The sequence below is a fragment of the Aulostomus chinensis genome, chromosome 5, assembly GCF_037954235.1.
Source record: "Aulostomus chinensis isolate RoL2024-O1b breed Wild chromosome 5, RoL_Achi_v1.0, whole genome shotgun sequence".
Lineage (NCBI taxonomy): Eukaryota > Metazoa > Chordata > Actinopteri > Syngnathiformes > Aulostomidae > Aulostomus > Aulostomus chinensis.
Window position 1 is genome coordinate 8,610,482 of NC_141324.1, and position 20,846 is coordinate 8,631,327.

At 42.5% G+C, this 20,846-nt stretch overlaps 1 protein-coding gene across 2 annotated transcripts; it reads left to right on the forward strand.

The window, feature by feature from the left end:
• The first annotated feature begins 681 nt into the window (after positions 1 to 681).
• Positions 682 to 20,388, forward strand: LOC147261061 (CTD small phosphatase-like protein). 2 transcript variants are annotated; one of them, XM_086202908.1, is made up of 8 exons: positions 682 to 1,394; positions 9,981 to 10,138; positions 10,406 to 10,438; positions 12,304 to 12,405; positions 13,806 to 13,862; positions 14,776 to 14,868; positions 17,060 to 17,245; positions 17,320 to 20,388. In XM_086202908.1, the coding sequence occupies exons 1-8, from the start codon at positions 1,319 to 1,321 to the stop codon at positions 17,443 to 17,445; spliced, it is 831 nt and encodes a 276-aa protein (XP_086059034.1). In that variant the 5' UTR covers positions 682 to 1,318; the 3' UTR covers positions 17,446 to 20,388. The 2 variants fall into 2 exon arrangements, with proteins under 2 accessions (XP_086059034.1, XP_086059035.1); XM_086202909.1 differs by lacking the exon at positions 10,406 to 10,438.
• The last annotated feature ends 458 nt before the right edge of the window (positions 20,389 to 20,846 follow it).

Genomic DNA, 20,846 nt, shown 5'->3' on the forward strand with positions numbered 1-20,846 from the left:
ATATTTAAACAATAAATAGGCCAAAATTAAAAAATAGATCATAAGAAAGCCTGTTTTGTCATGATAACAAGATAACACTCTGTTATATAGAGATAAATATATAAAGAATTAATGGCAGCCTTTCTTGGCTTCAGTATTATAAACACGTGGAGAAACGACATTTTTAAAAAGCATTAGAATGATTTCAGTTGAATAAAATTAGACGTCTGTTGTGTTTTGTAATCTTTCCAGCACTGGTGTGTTCATGTATCATGTAAGACTAATTCATAAAGTCGCAAGGACAGATATCAGTAGGGAGGTGCTGTTTTAGTTGTTTTGTCACTGAAAACAGGACGCAAACATTCATTGTACTTTGACGGTCCAGGTATCCTGGAAGCAGTACTCTCATTTACACGCTACGTGGCGCTCTCGACTTAAAAAAATATCCGCTACTGAAGAAAACATGCAAACGCGCAGTGGGTTTTGGACAAACTTCAAGTATTTGCTTGGATTGTTGTGTCCATGTGAAAGCGATGGCTTCACTACACAACAACTTTAAGTGCATTACGGTGACACACATGTTTTTTTTAATGTAAACCGTACAGAGCTATAATTTGTTGTTACAGTAATTACAGGGGAGAGGAGGCTTGACAAAGCCGCCTTCCTTCACTGGGCTGCATGGGTTGAGCAATGTAGTGCGGCGGGTTTGAGCTGCCTGCCTGCCTGCCGGAGAGAATCCATCACAGCAACAAACCGCCCCCTCCCAGCCCGAGTGCCCCCGCTTCAGATGCAACTCAAAATACATAAAGCGTCCATGTTGCACAGGGAATGTAGGACCAGCAGATATGAACTGTTTGCCTAAAAGTGCTCGTTAACTTGAACATTTTGCGTCTGCTGTGTATTTTTGAACGAGTTACCCTCCGACGGGCTTCTAAGTGTTTTCAACGTTGTACTAGACACGGCCTCATATTTTGGATGATACGAGCTTTACGGCTAATTCGGTTGCACTAGGCTAGTTGCTAACTTCAGCTAGGGAGTAGTAATTCGGTTGTTCTTTTTAGACACGCATATTGTTGTTATTCACTTTTTTTTGTTTACAGCGATGGAATTTTGTGCATAGCCATAAATGACTGCCCTTAACTGGCTTCAATTCACCTCCGTGCTAGCTGGCTGGCTACCACCGCTGCCAAAACGCTTCACCTCGGACGGTTGCCTGGCTTTGTGGGCTAACTGGTCATCCTCATCTTAAACAGCTAGCTAGGGTTAGCTAGCATACCGAGCAAGCGCGCTAGAAGGACTAACATTGAGGGAAACAAAAGCGGAATAATCACTCGTCTAGATGGACCACATGTCCATAATAACCCAGGTCTCCAACCCCAAGGAGGAGGAAATAATATCATTTAACCAGGAAAAAGGTAAGAACAAGTCGAGTGATACTGTGGCATTAATGGTTGCTAGCTGGGCTAACTTTTCTCAAGTGACATTAGCACAGAGCTCGCGCTTGCTAGCTGCTCCCGTGGTTGAGGACACTGGTTGACTGTGTTTGATCGTCATTTAACTTGCAAACACAAGTTTAGGCTCAAGGAACAACTTTTTAATACACAAGAAGTTTATAAGAGGGGTATATGCTGGATAAGATCTATTGCTGCGTTCATGGTTGCGTTCAATGTGAATAGAGCCCTACTGCCGACCTGTGGTTTGTCCCTTCGGCCGAGTTAAATTTAGCTTATATATGTGTTTTGTTTGTTTGTTTTTAGTGATAAAGTTTATCAATTTATTTTCACATGTAGAAGACGATGCACATCAAATTACAATCCCCATTAATAATGGGTTGCTGTCACTTAAACTATCGTCATCCACATACGAACGTAGTTCTACATTTTCACAAAACACCTGAAATACAAATATTAAAATTAATAGAGTAAATACTACAGAGCAAGCCGAGGAGGACCCACAAAAAACGCATTGATGTGTCATGACGTCTCACTCCTCTTTCCCCTCCCCAATAGCCTGATATTATTTGTTTTATTCCATAAAATTCTAATTAAATCTATTTTAAGCTCATAAATGTTTACATAAATATCAACGTTGATGCTTTCGGTCCATGCTTCCTATGCCTGGTACCACCGTGCTTTAACTGGCTTTAAGTATTTCTGCCATAGGCTCTCCTGCACAATGGATTATTTTAGGAATGCACATACTAGATTGTTTGTCAACATGCAAACATGTTTACTGCTGATTTGGCTTTTAGCTGATAATTTACTGATGTCAATAGTTTCTCCAAACAACGTTTGTACTCTAATTTTGTACATACTGATAAAGATGTAAACAATGGATTTTTCTTTATTTCGCTAGACTTTTGGAAAACCCTATTAGTCATAAATTTACATCATTGCTTCCTCTTCAAGAAAGACAGATGACAAGTTAAGAGGAAGAAACTTGCACAAAAATGAGCCGCTATGAATGTAGGTTATTGGACCTGTACCATTTAAAAAAATTAGCAATATTTACTGTCAACAATGACATGAAGATATTCCCATGCGTACGCTAGATTATTTGATTAGCAGGTGATTCTTTTGTATTTTGGCCACAAGAACATTTTGTTTGCGGCAGATTGGTCTGAGGGTTAACAGCAGAATGTTCTGCTGGACGAGTGAAGTATGTGGAGAGAACCATATCCCTTGATGTTGGTACGTAAGAAATGTCAAGAGGACGATCTCAGCAACTTCTTCCAGGCGTATTACTTTCTTGTTGCAAAGCTGTCAGGACTGTGATTGATCAGATTTAAATCCATAAAGAGATCTATATTTTGAGCACACCTGGGTGTGATCCAGGGTGGAGGTGAAAGCTCTCCTTCAATACCCATTGAATACCCTAATACCCATCTGTGCCTCTTCCCCAACCCTGTCTGACAGTTTCCGGGTCACCTATCCCCATGGGAGGTGTATCACTATCACAGCTCTACCCTCACTTGTGAGTCCATTAGTAATGTGAGAACTGAGGTCTTTCAAGCACAATAATGTGTTCTCCTCTGAGGCTAAAAGTCACTTCTCTAGTTTTTGTGGGACTTGAACATGTGGGCGTCATGGAAGATTAGCATTGCACAATGTGGTAGAAAACTGTTCTGAGTAGGGATAGAACCACACTATATTAATGTTTGTCTATAAGATAGTCAGAATTCAATTCCTGTACTAATGAATGGGTTATGAGTAATTTCTGCATTGAAATGGCGTAATGCTTCATAAAGCACATCTTTTCTGTACAATTTTGGTTGTAGTCGGTCAAAGTAAGAAAATGTGTGATCATCATTTAGGGCTCTGGTTTTCATTTTTGATCATTCTATTGACCAAGAATAAACAAATTGGTTGAAATGTGGTTGGTAAGTGAAGCTTTGTTTTCTGGGGTGATTTTTACTTTTCACCTCTCTTGAGGATGGTATCTGTAATGGTGCTGTTTACCCACGTTCTATTGCAGTCAGCAATTCTAAGTCTGTAAAAAAAGGTCCAAAGTGTCTGTTCTGTGTTTGGACAATTTTTCACAACTAAATATAGCTTAGCTAAAGATAATAGGTGGACTTGGGAAGTCACGGTTAATACCGTCATGAGAAACCTGGCAAAGTCATGGGATTTGAATATGGCAACTTCCAGGTGTGGAAAAGTTTTTGGAAGACAAATAAAGCAAGAAAAGTGTAGGAAAGTTAAGAAAAATTTGCTTTTCAAATACCTGAATGTAGACCATGTGGTATAGCAAAGACTGCTCCAGAAAAATCTCATTGGGATGAATTGATGTACTTGTGAATATTGAGTTGTTTTCATGGACCTACATGTTGTATTAAACCACATGATTTGTCATAAGTTTTAGTTGAAGGTGCTCTGGCTTATTTTGACATGGATTTAAGTGAAATTTTCATGGGTAAACAGACATTTGTAAACAATGTATGGTCATGAAAACTTTCTTCCTCAAAGGGGTGTAGTATTTATGCTGATGCCATGAAAATATATATATTTTTAAATTGAGTGTTTACTGTCAGTTAGAAATCTGGCTATAGCTATAGCAGCCTTGTACTAGCTGGAATTGTATACACAAAGGGATTTTTAACAAGCATGGAAACATATGAACTGAGATTTTGTGGTGTGTTTGGTTGTTTCATGGAAGTATTACCTAATGTTGGCCTTGAGGAAGAGTTCTGTGTTACGCTCACAGTACACATTTGGCTTCGTGGACAAAGTAGAACAGTGAGGCTTCTTTTTGTTTTATCTCTTCCATTTTCTCCTCTGGATGGATCTGAGTTTCGCCCTTGGGGCCAAGTCAGATACTCACATCATTACAGTAATTGTATGGCCAATAAAACTTCTTTAAATAGTTCTGGACATTTTCAAATGTGGAATGTTTAATTATATAGCCCATGGTCATGGGCTGTGATATGATAAACTGGGAACTGACATATTTTTTGGTATTCAACTGTGTATTTCCTCCATTTTGTGATAATCAGATTATACAGCAGGAACCTTATCTTTATTCCAGTTGTTCACAGCACAGTCAGCTCGGGATTCAACTGTTCTTATCTGTTGCAAATCACTTGACATGGAGCCCATCCCAGCAGTTGTCTGAGAGGAATTTAACAGGTAGTCCTCCATGGCTTGAACAGGCTCCAAACTGTCTGGACAAAAATTGACCACCTTTGCTCTCACTGTTCCTCCACGAGCTGTCTTACGACATGTGCCTGCCTTTCACACTGTCGGCTGCCCAACAGCAGCCTAAATATAGATTCACTGCCCTGTTGGCCAGGGCACCGCTGACCTCGAGGCCAAGTATAACTACTCACACAGATGACGGTGATCATTTTCTCTACGTGAGCAGATGTACTAGGCTTGTCTAGGAAAGAAACATTTTTTTGGAAAAAAAAAGACCCCAGCCCAACTATCTTAAAAATACTTGGGCTGGGGTCCCCCCCCCCAAGCTGGTAATTTTAAATCAAGTATTTAAAATTGTGGCTGAACACACAAGGTGGTGTCTGGTAGATGAACAGGTGCTGCTTGTGTGATGCTTCCACCTTCCAGATGAATACTCCTTATAATAAAATTGTAGATGTTTAAAAAAATAAAGTTTAAGCGAGCTTGGCATTCACTCTGAACTTCACTTCAGTCACAGTGTTGCCACAGTTACAACCCAGTTGTTTTTGTCATACCTTAACCATGTTAGTCTGTTGTCAAGGAAGATTTGGTACAAATATTTTTCTGCCATCATGTTTTTTTTTACCCATCAGTATTTAGAACCAGTAAGGTTCTTGTTATGACTCCCTGGGTTTCCTGTTTTCCTTCAAGTGTTCAGATCCTGTACTTTCACCATTAACCTACTGGGTCCACGAAAGTTATGGAGTTAAGTGTTTGCGTGTGTTTTAGCATCTTGCTCATGAAACGCACCAGAATTGTGGAAATGTTTAATTTTGAGGTGATTAACTTGCATTGCTGCTTTTTCAAGCATCTGTGGTTTGCAGATTGTTGCCGCTCAGGCTCAAACTTTTTCACAAGTAAAATGTTAAGAGTGTCCGAAGCTTTCAGTTTGTCTCATGCTGTTTTCTACATTTCCCCCAACCCCACACCTTTCCTGAGTTTGCAACACTTTGACACCTTTTGGGTGCTTTACTGCTGTGATTTGCAGGTTAATTTTAGATTTTTTTTTTATAATAGATGAAAGGTAGAGACTAGACTGCACTGGATGGGTTTATTTACTGTGTATATCAGCCTGTGGACTCCACTTACAGATTTCTAGTATTTTATTATTTGGGATAGTATAATGGATTCCCTTGGCCAAAGCCACAGTTGAAGCGATCCGTGCGTCTGGAGCACATCACCTCCTGTTGGGTGGAAGAGAGATCTCAGTTTTCCTGGCTGGATTCCTGCTGAAAGCTTATTGCTCCTATGTCTGATAATGTGTTTATTTGTTGTCATCATACTCCATAGGTTCCTTTAAGGCTGTCAACATTGGCAAAAAAAAAAAGAATATTCTTTCTGTATATGTATAAATATGAATAATTTTGAGTATTGTACAATTTAAATTTTTGTGGACCTGTATTTCTGTCCACAAGAGTACGCTGCAAACCAATACAACAAAGAGACAAACTATTACAAGAGAAGTAGCTACTTGTGTAATTAACACAGACAATAAGCTTGTCATGGGTGGTGTCGTATATGGGTTTGGATTAAGTTGTTTTTGTTGGAATTCAGGACCTCAGTCATGCTCAGTAGGATTCAGATTTTCCAGATGTAGCTTCAAATTGCTCTTCATGGAATGGTAGGTTAACTGTGGCTTGCATAACTTACATACAATTGTATCTCGAGATTCCACAATTTTGCTGTCTACTGACCAAAACCTGAAGTATTTCCTAACAGGGCTTTTTGATTGCATGGATTGCAAATTGCTTTCTCCTTTGTAGAGTCTGATTCTGAACTGTCCAAATCTGCCACCATTACTAGCATGTCAAACAAATTTTCAGCTTGTTTTTTCCTGTACACTTGACAGCCGGTTCTTTCGTCCATGCATCTTTGTCGTCCTTGAGGTTTAATGGCAGTTGGCTGGTAAACCAACTTAAGGGTGCATTACCATCACCAACTGGAAGCCTTGCGGCAGAAGAACAGAACTGTTGTCTCATGATAGCAGCTGCTGTGCCACAGCATGTTAGGGGCTCAAAGTCTTGCAAAACTTCTGAAGTTGACTTGAATATATCTTTTTTTTTAAAGTATACATTTTCACATTCAAATGTTACTTCACTATATATATATTTGAATATGGATCTTAATTTGGAATATTCCTTAACAACTCTCGCTGGTGTACATCAAGACTGAGAGGTGATGTGTTTTTGTCAAATCAATGATTAATGTTAATGAACCCTTGAGATAAACTGTGGGGGAAAAAATCACACTGAACTTTCACTTTACTACTTCATGAGAGTTGATTCTCTCTTAGTGAATTAGCCCAAGAGTGTAATTTGTGTGCAGCCCAGTTCTGCTCTACCCGTGACTCAGCCGTCTTTGGAGTTTTCTGAGGGGCCTGTGGTGCAGGAATCGCAGCGGGCTTTTGTAGTGATGAGTCACAGGAAGCTGACAATTTCCTCACTGTTCCAGTTTTACTGTAATACAGAGCCGAAATGATGGAATGAAGTCCATCTTAATAAAGGAGTTGTACTGCTGATTAGATTATTTTTAGCATCATCCATGAACACATTGACTGAGGACTCAGCTGTGATTGCTGTGGCCTTTACCAGTGAAGTCCTTACTCATAATGCAGGGTTTCCTGCAGAAAGGCAGTTAGGCCCAGTGGCATGCATCTTATTTTTGGATACGCCTGACCTTTTAGGGGCATCTGGGGGCATGCTCCCCCTGAAGAAAATTTTGAACACTTTAAAGTTGGGGGGGGGGGGGCAACGCTTTGGCCTGGTGTGCCACTGGGCCAGCAATACACTGCATATCCAAGTTACCTTATAGGCTTGTCACCATGCCAAAATTACGACTTTAACATGTTGTATAAAAGCAAGCAATACAAAAGCAAACAACTCTAACACATTTTGCCCAGGTGTGCAAATACAGTAGTCCACCTGACCTACTCAGTTTTTGCTCCTCTGTTCCAAGTCTACTGCCACTATGAGAAGGAACAAAAGTTTGTCCACCAAATTGGGGAGAAGTGAGGTCCGTGGCTTGCTCTTGATGAAACCCGTCTTTCAAAGATGCACTTCAATAGCAACAATGTAGCAGGGATTGAGTGCACACGCCTAGCTGCTCTGGCAAATTATAGATATTGTTCCTCTTTTTTTTTAATGCTACCATGCAATTGCACCACCTTCAATCTTTTTTCAGTCCTCTAAGTGTCTCTTCTTCTCACCACCATTCTCTCCTGCCTGCTGTTCTTCATCAGTAGCCATCAGCATTGATGTCTCCTAGCTTCTTTTCCCTTTTCTTTGAAGATGGGCCAGGTGCACTGTCCTCCCCACTGCTGTCCTGGACAGCAGCAGTTTCAGCTGGAGATAAACTCTCAGCCAGTTCCAATACCACTACTCATGCCTTGTCCTGTGACTTGGCATTCCGACAATTGTAGATTCAATTCTCAACGTGATAAAGATGTGGATCCGGGGTTCACTGGCAGAGAAGGAGTGATGGGCGGAGACAGGCTTGAGATGGACTAAGACTGTCCTGGTGATGTAGTTGCCATGATGTTCAAAAGTGAGGTGGCTTTTGAAAAGGACTAAAAGGTAATAGATGTGCGAGGAAGGAGACAGATTGGGATTGTCAGTGATGAGGTTGTGGATGGCTTTGCACAGGATTTTGAATCAATGATAAGCATGTTACATTTGTCATAGCTCAGATGGAGGTAGTCTGCATGCATCCATGATTTAATTTCTGTCAGACAGTTGGTGAGAGTGGAGTGAGTTGCGGTTGTGATGGTTTTAGTTGAAGTGTAAAGCCGGAGGTCGTTGGCGTAACAGTGAAAATGGAAGCTGCGACATCAGATGATGTTGCCATGTGGGACCATGTGGAGAATGAAGAGGAGATGGCCAAAGACAGCCCAGGAGAATGCCATTATCCACTAATAGGAATAATAATTGACAAAAAGGTACAAACCATGATTCCCTCTGATGGAGTATAATTGATCATTTGTAACTGCCAAACTACACAATTGTGAACGCTTGATATTCAGAAACTTTGAACTAACGGGCATGTCAACATTACCAGTGTCGATGTTGTGTTTGCATGTAGAGGGGTAAATTACCTAATAGCAAGCAAATTAAATAGTTAAAATTCACCCTTAATTGTTAAATTCAGCTTTAGTGGCAGGAAAGAGTATGTCCAGAGTTGAATCATGTTAATATGAAGGCATAGATGATGATGTAAGTTAAAATTGCTGATGTGTCACTCTGAATTTTTGGAGTTGGTCAGTGTGTATGTTGGCAAAGTGCTCTGCCAAATAGGATGTAGTCTTTGTGGGGTTTATGGGCTTGCATTGAAAATGTAAAGGAAATATGGCTACATTTACCTTGCTGCATCTGCTTTGACCTCTCATTTGCAACTATTTCTGTTTTGTTGTTTCAGGGTGCTGCAGGCGCTCTGCCCTGCTGTCACCCTTTGACACAACAAAGAAAATCAGGCTCATGTCATAGACTGATATTAAAATGGTAACATTTGGTACAGCCCTGATCTAAATGGCAGAGGATACTTCTCCACGCAGTGCAGTCTTATGGCATTATATACAGTGTCAGTCTCCCTGCTCTCAAGGTCTCTGCCATGAAAATCCTATATCAGTCAACCACTACTATTTGCACTTTGCTTGTCTTCAGTTGCAAAAGCATTTTAGTAGGTGTGTGGGCCAAGGGGTTGGGCAGCCTGATGGGTGGAGAGGAATGCTGCCTTGTATAGGCTCTGCAGGGTCGCCCAGCCCCCCTATCTTCCTCCCCACCCCTCATCCGTGACCAGGCTGCTTCAGTCACTCACCTGCCATCTGAAACATGGGAAGGATAACATAAGCATGCTTTCAAAATGGAAACTCTCAAGGCCAATCAGGGACAGAAGCCAGGACAGGGCAGAAAGGAAGAGGGAGGGGCTTGCAGCGTCCAACTTGTCACTATTAATAAAAGCTCAGTGTCTGATTTAGGGCTTGCTCCCTAGTCCTGGAATCAGAGCAGAGCACGCTCTGAACTGCTATGTTGCTCTGTGTGACTGATGAGGTCATTGTAGCCAGCAAAGTTATTTTCTGATTGGTGAGTCTGCCAGTCCTGGTCAACAAAACCAAGACCATTTGATCACATTGAAGTCTTCAGGTGATCCTGTGTAGCTCGCCGCTTCAACGTGGTCACTGAAGAGAACTGTTACGAAAACAGTTCTGTCCCAGCCGCGAAAGCAGTGTCCACAACTCAGCATGCAGATAACTAGGCTTAAGCCTGCTCCATTTTTATGAGAAAAAAGGGTTAATTTGCATATCCACTCCTTAACATACCCCTGTTGTTTTGACAGCCTCCCAGTCAAACAGCAGTTTAAAGAAGCAGAGGAGCAGGAGCATCTTCAGCACATTCTTCTGCTGCTTCCGCAATTACAATGTGGAACCACCTGCCACCAATACAAACACCAGCTCGCTGCCTCCACCTGTTGAGGAGAACGGATCACCTCCCAAGGTCAGCCATTGCTCCTCTAAACACACCTTCATTGTAAAACTCCAGGAACAAATCTCTGCAGAAGTTTTTTTATCTGTTCCAAAGTGTCGGTTGTTTGAATATTGTTTTTTCTTTTCCTTTTCCTCTTCTCCATGGACCTTTTTTGTTGTTCTCCTTCCTACCCCACACCCTGCTTTTGTATGTGTGTTCCTGTGTGTGTGTGTGTGTGCGTGCGTGTGTGCGCGCGCGTGTGTTTCTGCGTGTTTGTGTCTATCTCTTGTGTTGTAGTGTGACCAGGTCGAGGTCCTCCCTGTCCCTAGTGTATGTATCGCCTTTTTTTCTTTTTCTTTGCATGCGGGCTGAGTGGGTTGGTGTTGGCACATTCTGTCTGTGTGGGCTCCAGCCAGAGAGCCTCAGAGAGCTTTAGCTCTGCTCCAATACTGCTGTTAAATTTTAGTTCATTGCATTGCTGGATGTGTGTACGGTGTGTGTATACACGTACTTAGGGGTTTAGATGGGGCCTCAATGCTTCATCTGCATGTGTGACACTTGGTGGTTTGTGTGCTTTCAGAACCGTGACATCTGACTGTCTTACCAAGTTAAAAGCAAAACCATCTCTATTATTGCCTCACAAGGCCACTGTGTCAAAAGAAGATTGATTTATTGTGCCATCTATCAGTAGAGTTAAGCTTGTTGTTTCTAGGTTTGATCCATCAGTTGCTCAATATGCTTGTGTCCAACCAAGATACTCATTGGTGGAGAAAGTCCTTCCTTCCAGAACATTCCAGGATGAAGCAAGTACTTTGAAGGAAGAACATATGCAGCCAATCACACACACCTTATTTATTGTTTTAATTCCCTGTTTTGCAGATTATTGGCCCCTTCTGGAATGGCACACATTTATCATGTTTGGAACCCTGTTCATACGGCACTAGAACTGCTTCGAGACCTCTAGTGATTTGTAATAATTGCAGAAATTATCTGTGTTTGAATTCTCCAGAGTGCATCTGCTGTGTCCATCATTTATAAATCAATATTTTGACCACAAATAAGCTGCCATATTTCACAAAACAGGGAGCTCATGGAAGGGATGCATGCTAATACATGCACATCCACGCTCAGGGCGCGTTTCCACTGACACTTCGGCTCAGGTCGGTTTAGCCCCATTTCCCCATCACGGTACTAACCGTTACCATTTTGGTCCCTGCTCTGCTGGGGTTCCAAGTGAGCCGAGCGGGGAACTAAAATGTGACGTAAACACACAGTGGGGCGCTGATTGGGTAACTTACCCCCTTAGGTCACCTACTTCTTGTCATCTTGGCCTCGATGGTATACTGGTTTATCGCTTGGTGAAGTCTTTTATTCTTTTCTTGGCTGTTCTGTTTCGCCGCTTGAAGCCTTTCCTGTCTGTCCTCCCTCCCCTTTAGTTTAAGCAAAAACCACTGACCGAGCAACAGGCATCCCGCTGCCTGCGTGTCCTCCATTGTTGTTGTTGCGTCACACATAAAATGGGGAACTCTCGACCCACGTTGATGTGGTACCCAGTGCTAATGGAAACACTGAGCCGGGCCGAAGTGAGGCAGTGGAAATGCGCTTTTGGTATCAGCACTTTTTTTTTTTTAATATATAAGCATCTGTATTGGTCCAGTTTTTCTCATCATCAACAATGAGGGGTTACCAACAGTAACGACATTGTGGGTGTAGCAGGGAATGTCTGCTATATGTAATGTGTGTTTGTGTAATGTGTACATACATATCAGCGTAAAATATTGGCCCATAAGGGAGATTTGCAAAAAATCAAATTGTTTTTTGCATTTAAATGATCTCAACAGCAGCAGCTAATATTTGCATGGCCTTTTTCTACAAAAAAATGTATGACAAATTCTATTCAGTCACCCAAGTTTTGACACAAATCAAAGGGGATCTAAGGCAGAATAACTTGGTGCAAGTAGGTGGCCGTAGCAGGGAATGTCTGCTAACAAAGCATCCCAGAAGGTGTCATTGTAAAGCTTATCTGTATCATTTCAGACATGGCTCAAAAGCAAAGGCATTGAACCCATGATGCTTGCTTTTCTGCTCAGGGTTGCACACTAATGCAGTTTGTGTGTTGTGTATCCATCTCTCTGCATCCGAATGATGTCACCCTCTCCATGTATCTGACATGATGTGCCTTGTCTTCCACACAGCCACCAGCTAAATACCTCCTGCCAGAGATGAAAATAGCTGACTATGGTAAAAAGTGTGTAGTGATTGACTTGGATGAAACACTCGTCCACAGCTCATTCAAGGTAAGCAGTTGGATGTTTGGCACAGTTCTGATTTGTTTGGTAAAGTTACAGTTTTTTTAAGTGAAAAATCCAACTTTATGTGATTTAAAGAACCTCTTTAATTTTCCTCATATTTATCAATCCCACACCAAAGTGTACTGCCGACCAAAGTATATGCCGTGACTTGAATGCAACAATTTTGTATGCGTGTCTTCATATGTAAAGCTCAGCCAATTGTCAGCTGGACCAGAATGCAGCATCGGGTCCATTAGGTGACTAAGCGAAGGCAGGAGAGCAGGAGCAGGTGCTGGAGGATGTTCAGTAGTCAGAGCGAAAGAAACATTACTGCACTGGACGCGTCTTTAGAGGGAGGGCAGGGCGACCACATGAACGAGTGAAGGCCGACCGATGATGCAGCCAGCAGGAGGTCGTGCGGCGTCCTCGTCAGCTTTAACCAGCATTGTTGTTGATGATTTTCTCAACGAGAACTTGTTCCATAATCATTTCAATAAACTATATTTGAACTATATTTTTTATATATTAATAATGATAATAACAATCATAAAAGCATCTTAATACCCTCCAATCATAATAATCATTATTATTAATGTAATGGCACAATAATGCGCCCTGTCAAAGCACAATGCACTTTAAAGTATTTAGATATTGGAAGTCATGTTTATGTTTACGTGTGTGTTCACATTTTCAGTGAAAAAAATCCATTCAAATAATAATGTGATTGTATAGTACGATACACAGGCAGGACATCTCTCTGGCACCACAATATTTGATTTAAGTGCTATTTGGACACAGCTTTGCTTCCAAATATTGCACCTGACTGTGATTTTCATATTGTGATTAATTGAGATGAATAGTTCAGCCCTAAAAAACACGTTTATGCTTGAAGACACGGGCAGACAGAAGCAGAACATTCCACCTTATTTAAACAGAGGGAAATACTGAAGTTAATGTCCATAATGTGTGATAATGTAATGATGGCAAAAGACTTGTTACAGGCAGAAAGACTCAAAAATGATACGAGCGGTCGTAATAATCTGTGGCGGTTTTGTTTTTACTGTCTAAAATATCATGTGAAGAGCTTTCTTCCCCTTTTCCTGGTTACCCTCCTTCCTTTTTTACCTTAACCGGTCCTCCCACTGTTCATTTCCTGTTGGTGGATGACCACTTCATTGTCTGACCAGATAGATTAGATTACTAGAGAGCTTGCAGAAGGAATGAGGACAGTGAGGAGGGATTTGATTTGGCATAAAGGGGACTGATTATTTTCTTCACCCTGTCAGACCTTTTACAGTCTGTTAATCGAAGTTTACTGTCCCAGCAGGACCCCTGCTGGTCATCTGTGGTACTACATAAACAGCCTGAGTAACACTCCTGTGCTCCTGTGTTTTATCTTCTCACAGCCAATCAGCAATGCTGATTTTATTGTTCCAGTAGAGATCGATGGTACCGTTCATCAGGTATTGCATAAAAACACACACACACACACACACACACACTAATAAAAAAACCTTGTGAAAGTAAACATTTTTATTAGGCGCAGGCGATTAGAAGATTCCAAAGAGACTGGCTGTGGTCCTGTTCAAGTAATCCAGGATAGGCTGTGTGTATCCTGGTTGGCCTATTCATGATTACTTGCACTGGGTGGCAGCCACTGGACGGGTGAAGGGACTAAGTGGACCACTCCATAACAGGGGGGCGGTTAAGAGATAACGGTCTGTATACTGAAGAAGTGTTTGGGTTTTTGTTTTTGTTTTTTTTTAATCAATCGATTATTTTTCCTGGCAGTCTTCCAGACACGACGATTGTGCTGTCTTATTCTTTACATGTTGGATCTGAAGGTTTTAGTGCTTGTTGCTCTTCTCCTAATAGGCCCTCCTGGTACATCACATTGCAGTTTAAACACGGTTGTAGTTCTTCACATTTATGGCCATGTTCCATTCGGGGTGCCGGAGCTCTGGTGACGTGCATGCTGACTTCCTGGGAGGGCTGTGACAAACTGTCAGGAATACATGACATTGGATTCTTTTACTGATATTTTACAAATGGTTTGGCACCAGCAGACATTTTTGATCTTGATATTATGTGTCCTGACAAGCTCGTGTGATATTTACATTTTGTACACTTGTAAACATTTTGAATTTGAACATCAGTATTTTTCTTTTTATTGAGAACATTTGGAAAAGCCCATAAATCATATTTTTACCTGATTTTGTTCCTCGGGTCTGATAGTCGATGGACTCCAAGTGTTTACCCTGCTACGACAAGTCAAATACCCTCCAGACAGTGTTTGATGAGGACTGCTCAGCCGCTGGTGCGGCGCCAACGCTCCACCATGTCCTGTATTCCTCTAATCTCCGGTGTGTCCCACAGGTTTACGTGCTGAAACGACCCCACGTGGATGAGTTTCTTCAGAAGATGGGGGAGCTGTTTGAATGTGTGCTCTTCACAGCCAGCCTTGCCAAGGTAGCCTCTGATGCCGTCCTGCTGTCAGGTGTCACGTGGGCCCTGGTTACAAGACCAGCCACTGCCATTTTATCTTGCGGTCTAAACTTTTCACACTTCTTCTGCATCTCTGTTTGTCTGTCTGTCACATCTTTGATAAAGTAGATGGGTAAGTTTTATGAACGAGACAAAAATGACTGTTTAAGGGAAGATGTTTCTTCCTCACTGTAGCAGCTTTGACATGAAGTAGAGACCTTGCACTTTGAAAACCATGCCGGGAGTGGTGTCACTCTTTTGGCTTTCAATTGCATGAAGGTGCCTCCTTGTTAATTTTGCCAGCCAGCAAACAACAGAAAAATGCCTTAAATGATGTATGAACAACCAACAGGCTAAAGAACCCGGAACTACATTTTTACAAGCTGCTGAGCCTCTAAGGGGAGAAGCAAAGTCTGGGATGCCGAATGTTCCAGGCCAGCATCGGAGGGAAATCTTTATGTTTTCAGCCCGATCAAGGCAGCCTGACTGTTTAGTTTTGTAACAGCTGAACAGTGGCGTTGTGGTTCACTCACGGTTCAGGCAAAGTTAGCTGCAGCTTAGCATGAATGTAGTAGCTCGCTAACATTGCTGCTTTGGTAGCTTGACTAATGAGAGACATGTGACTTATTTTAGTGAAACAGTGTGTAAGATGTCAGGATACCGAGTGTCAGACAGAGACTGAGGCATCTGGATCCACCGTTACTCTCTTCCACAGCTTAAACCTCAGTGTGGGTTCTTGCATGGTCTAATAAAGTCTTACGTTTGATAACCAAAATTTCATACCTTAAAAATCCCTAAATTTTGTCTGAAAGTGTCTTATGGTGTTAAATTTGATGTTGATAGGTCTCGAATGTACAAGTATTGTAAAGTTACTTCCATGTTGCAGTAACTTGCCTGTATCAAGTGGTTGAGAGAAACGCCTGGGCTGCACGGTGACCTCCATGCTAATCATTTCTATCAGTTCCCCCAACAGTTTGTATGGAAATAAATCCCCTCTACCTTCGCAGCCCTGGAGAACTTCTTAGACGCTCAGCTAGCAGCCAGGAACCAAGAACTAACGTTGCCAACGTGTTTGCCATCATGGCTTTAAAATAGGTTTGAACATCTGTGTATCCCCCACACAACAGAGCTTTGACCTTCTTGAGTTCTTGCTAGCAGATGGAATAGCTCACGAGATACCCGCCACAATATCCAGTCACTGGAGCGATAGAGTGATGGCCCAATATGGGATTTTTGAGTCTGATACCGATTTTAGAGCAGGAAAAAAAGAAATCATTGATTCCAGATTTGTGGAAATGACAGTGAATTTTTGTGCTGGACTGAAGCAAACCCTTCCTCTGTTCACTGTGCACCAATTGTGTATGGATGCGACTTTGTAAAGGCACTCAAAAGGCTAATTTCTTACGTAAATAGCTTACTTAATTAAAAACAAATTAACATTGTCATAACCATTAGATAAAGTTCAAAATAAAACAAAATAAACATCAGTTCTTTTCACTTATAGTCAACTGCTGACCAAGAACATAAACGATCCACTGTGCGTGATTTTGCGTGTGTAGCTGCAGGACTTCCTGCGTTGGACGCGGGAGGTTCTGAGACTCTGGCCGAGGTGCTGGAGCGCTCTCTGCTGGACACAGGACGCTGCACCTGTGTGAAATCACCACAGGCATTGTTTTCTGCATTTTATGTGTTGAAAAAACCCATTTGATATCCGTAAACATGTACGCTGATATATCGGGCCCTGGTTCAGGTTTGGTCCCCAAATAGAAGGAAACCCTAACAAGCAGGTTCCCATTCACAGCCAGCGCGAAATTCAGGGGCTGCAGGTAGCAGGAACTGTTGTTGCCCTTTAGTTTGAAGTAAACACTGGTCAGTGACATTTGTGACACCAATTTTCACCTTGTGCTTCATGTCAAAGTTGCTGCTGTGTGCTGGTCTAGTGGGCTAACAAGCTAGCTGTCAGCAGTGCTGGCTAGAGTCGTACTGAGTGAGGGTAGTTGGTACTTCCTGAGGCTTCTTCCCTGTCAGGTAAACAACCTAGAAGGAGAACCTGCTGTAATCCTCATGTAGTTTCTGCAAGTTGTGTTAGCCTTTGTCCCGTGACCCATGAGCTTGTACTTGTATGGCAGGGAACTTCAGAACACTCTCAGTAACGTGTTGTTGTTGGGATGGGTAGTATGCAGACCCTGTGGCCGACCTGCTGGACCAGTGGGGTGTGTTCCGAGCGCGACTCTTCCGAGAATCCTGCGTATTCCACCGAGGGAACTACGTTAAGGACCTCAGCCGGCTGGGACGAGAGCTCAACAACGTCATCATTGTCGACAATTCACCCGCCTCTTACATTTTCCACCCTGAAAATGCTGTGAGTCCCTGCGTCCAAGCTGAGTATAAATTCATTCGGTCTGAACCACTGAGTAAGAGTTCTCGTGTCCTCAGGTGCCAGTCCAGTCCTGGTTCGACGATATGAATGACACAGAGCTCCTGGACCTCCTGCCTTTCTTTGAGGGACTCAGCAAAGAAGAGGAGGTTTACAGCATCCTTCAGAATCTGAGAAGCAGGTAGCAGGACACCCCCTCCCTCTTCTCCATCCACCTCTGCCCCCCCCTGTCCACATCACGTCTCTCGGACTCAGGCAGATCCTCCCACACGCGGCCCTCTTGTCTCTGCCCCAAGGGGACGCCCTGGAGCCTCACTGTGGAAACCGCCCCGTCCCCGGCCCGCCCACCTGCCCACATCACTATTGCTCTCATCTCCTGGTGACTGGCTGCCTTCTGAGTGCTATCTGGAAAAAACCCCACTTCCATAATCCCAGGAGCACTGTGTTTGACAAGAACCACACGAGAACGTGTACAGAGCGTCTGGAAGGTGATCACACCGGGGACGAAATGTAAGAGGGATGAACTCTGGTCTTTATTTTCAAAAAGTTGTACTCTTTGGTAAAGTGCTTAAAACCAAAAAAAAAAAAAAGGAAAAAAAAGAAAAAAAAAAGAAAGGAAAAAAACCCCACAACTTTTTGTCTGAACTTTCTTTTGTGGTACTGCACAAAAGTCTGAAAAGATTTCGTCCTCGTATTGTTGCTATGCAGGCAGTTTCTGGTAGGAGGAAGGACTGTGACTCTTTTCTTACTGAATGAAGTGCCTTGTGTGAATGTCCTTTATACGAGGAGGTCTTTTGTACATGAGTTTTCACACATAATATGCTTTAAATTGGAACAGGAGTATCTTGACATCCAAGTTTTACTTTGTTTTTTTAATCATCAATGCTGTGTAAACGTCTCCGTAGTATTCTTGTCTTTCCCGCCTCGGTATGCTTGTGCCATTATTTTAGATGTGGCTTTTTTTCGGCTTTCATTATGCTACATAGAAATAGTTGATTTTGTTTTATTTTTTTAGGCAAAGGAGTACATTTGCAATTGTGAACTTTACACCCCAACTTTGATCTGAACAGTCAGTCAAAGATGTGCCATTCATTTTTCTGCTTCCCCCCTTTTCTCCTTTTATTATTTGCCAAATAAGGACTTATTTTTTAGTGTGGCTTCATATCTTTTGACAGTTAGTCGTTAAGTATTGCTTTATGGATTTTATAGATTTGACAAGTAGATGTCAGTTTTTTAACATAAGGGTCCTCATCACGCTTAGCCAATCGCTAGTATTTTAGCTTTTTTCTTTTCTTTTCTTTTTTTTTTTGTCACCCACAGGGGGAAGTTGTGTTTTTCCAGAAATGTGCACAGTTGCAAAAGTATCCCCTCCGTTGCTCCACACGAGTCTCCCAGTAAACGGGTCGAGTGCCATGCTTTTATGTGTTCATGAGGTCCGTGCTGGAGGATGCAGAGCAGTGTTGAGTCTGTTGAGTGAAGACGGCACCGCTCTCCTCTCCATTTACATGCAGCCGAGCCTCGGCCTCCTGGTAGAGTTGGTGGTGCGGTGTTTACCTTCCCAGACTCTTTTTTCTTTTTTGGACTACTCCTCACCTCAGTGCCTATGTTTGAGAGGAGCCACACAAACCGAATGCCGCAACATTTGCTACCACGGCAATAACCTTTTCTGGGGGGGAATTTCCATCCCAAGTGTTTGGTTTGGGTGTGGAGAGCTCTTGAGTCCGAATAACGGGCCGTGGGTCTGGCCCGGCTATCACGGTGGCTTCATTTGTTTCTGTTTGGTTTCATCCAAGAACTGAACGCACCAATATAATTAGTCATTGTTTCATTGGGAGTTTAGATTCTAAGGTTTTCTTTCCCCCTCAAACGTACTGAAAACAACTTGAATGTTGCTCGGCCTGTCGTAGCCAAACCTGGTTTAATTTCTTCATTGCCATAGGTATCAGCTGTTGTGGAAGGATGTAAAAAAAAGAAGAGAGAGAGAGAGAGACGCTTTCCAAACAGACGGGTGCTCATTCGTGACCCAACAGCCTGGCGACGACGGGGGCCGGCTCAAACACAACCGGGACACTGCAGAAGCACTGAAGAACCTCATCCTGGCACTGATGCCTTAACGCCTGCACAGGCACCGAGCGATGTGTCGTGAGTCTGAGCTCCGTGTCGGTACAGGTCGTACACGTAGAGCATCTGTGGTGAGGTCCTGACGCGGTGGCGCATCCGTCCGGGTCACCCGGCAGACCTCACGTGCTTCTAGCTTGTTTCACGCGCGGTGATGTTGAAAAGGCCGATGCTGGTTCATCATTTCCATCGACTTCTCTTCCTTTCGAAAGGTTGCTGCTCCTTCAGGCACAACTTGATTTTCCATAAGCATTTAAATCGTTTGTTGGTCGGGTTCATGATGATGGTTTCAGTGCAATGTCCTTTTCTAAGGAGTGTTTGATCGACTCTTCTCGACGATAACCTTTCTCTGAAAATGTTCTTTGTATCATTGTGATATTTTTCTACCTGCCTTTTGTCAGTATTTGGTTTGAATAGTTTCCCCTCTGTCACCCCCCCATTCTTTTTGATCGGTCTTGCCTTTGGTGAGAATTCTCAGTCAGGTCTTTCCTATCAGGTTGTGTGTGTGTGTGTGTGTGTGTGTGTGTGTACAGGCATCTTTGTCTGTGCTCCCTTACAGGTTTTCTTTGTGTATCACCTCACATTTAATCATCCATTCATGATTTTCATTTGATTTAACACCAAAGTTCCAAAAGACTTGAGTTAAAGTCACTTCGGGGGGGTGGTCAGGGTCTCCACTGGTTATTTCTTTTTGCCATTGAAAGTTGCCAGTTCTTCACAGCGTGGTGTCACCCTGAGCATTGTTTTTTTTTTTCTTTCTTTCCATAATAAAAAGCTTCATTGAAACAATTTTCTCACGTCTAGATTGTTTTCAATAAATGTCACCAATTCAGGCCAAAGACCGTCACTTTGACTGCGTGTCATTCACTCTGTGCAGAATGAGCTTTTAACTCCAAGTCATTATAATGTTACTGTGTTATGTTGCTATTTCTTACATCGCAGTCATTTATTTTCAACAATTCTGTGAAACCTGTCACAATAAAGCACATTTTTATGGAGAAGTGCTGCTTGTCTTCTGTCAGTGGAGGAGGCCATCGTCTCAGATGACATTTTTAAACGGACGTTCTAATTTTTCCAATCCGTTTTTAATAAAAGTTGGTTCCGCTTGTTGAAATTACATTTGAATTTTACTGAGAAATCCTGAACACCTACGCAAATTCTAACTTGAAGAGAAAAAAAACCTCGTCACACTAGAGTCCATTCAGTGTGTGTGAGCAGCAATCGCGTGACCAGCAGGCTGGACACTGATTGGCTAAGTGGTTGTGATGACACAAATCCTGAACAAACTGATTGCAGCTGACAGGTTAATGTGTTCCCGATAACAAACGCATCACCTGGACTTTGTATTCAACTCAAGAAACTTGACTGCTCCAGCTGCTGCCACATGGGGGCAGCAAAGTTCACCTCCAAACGTCTAGAGTCTGGGTTCAGGCGAGAGCTTCAGTAGCAGTTGTTTGTGTGAACGTTG

Bases quoted from the DNA above. Each gene is read 5' to 3' on its own strand.
- LOC147261061 (XM_086202908.1), top strand. From the start codon at position 1,319: ATGGACCACATGTCCATAATAACCCAGGTCTCCAACCCCAAGGAGGAG. The intron at 12,406-13,805 runs GTAAGCAGTTGG...ATCTTCTCACAG, and splicing joins TCGTCCACAGCTCATTCAAG to CCAATCAGCAATGCTGATTT. The intron at 17,246-17,319 runs GTGAGTCCCTGC...TCGTGTCCTCAG, and splicing joins TTTTCCACCCTGAAAATGCT to GTGCCAGTCCAGTCCTGGTT.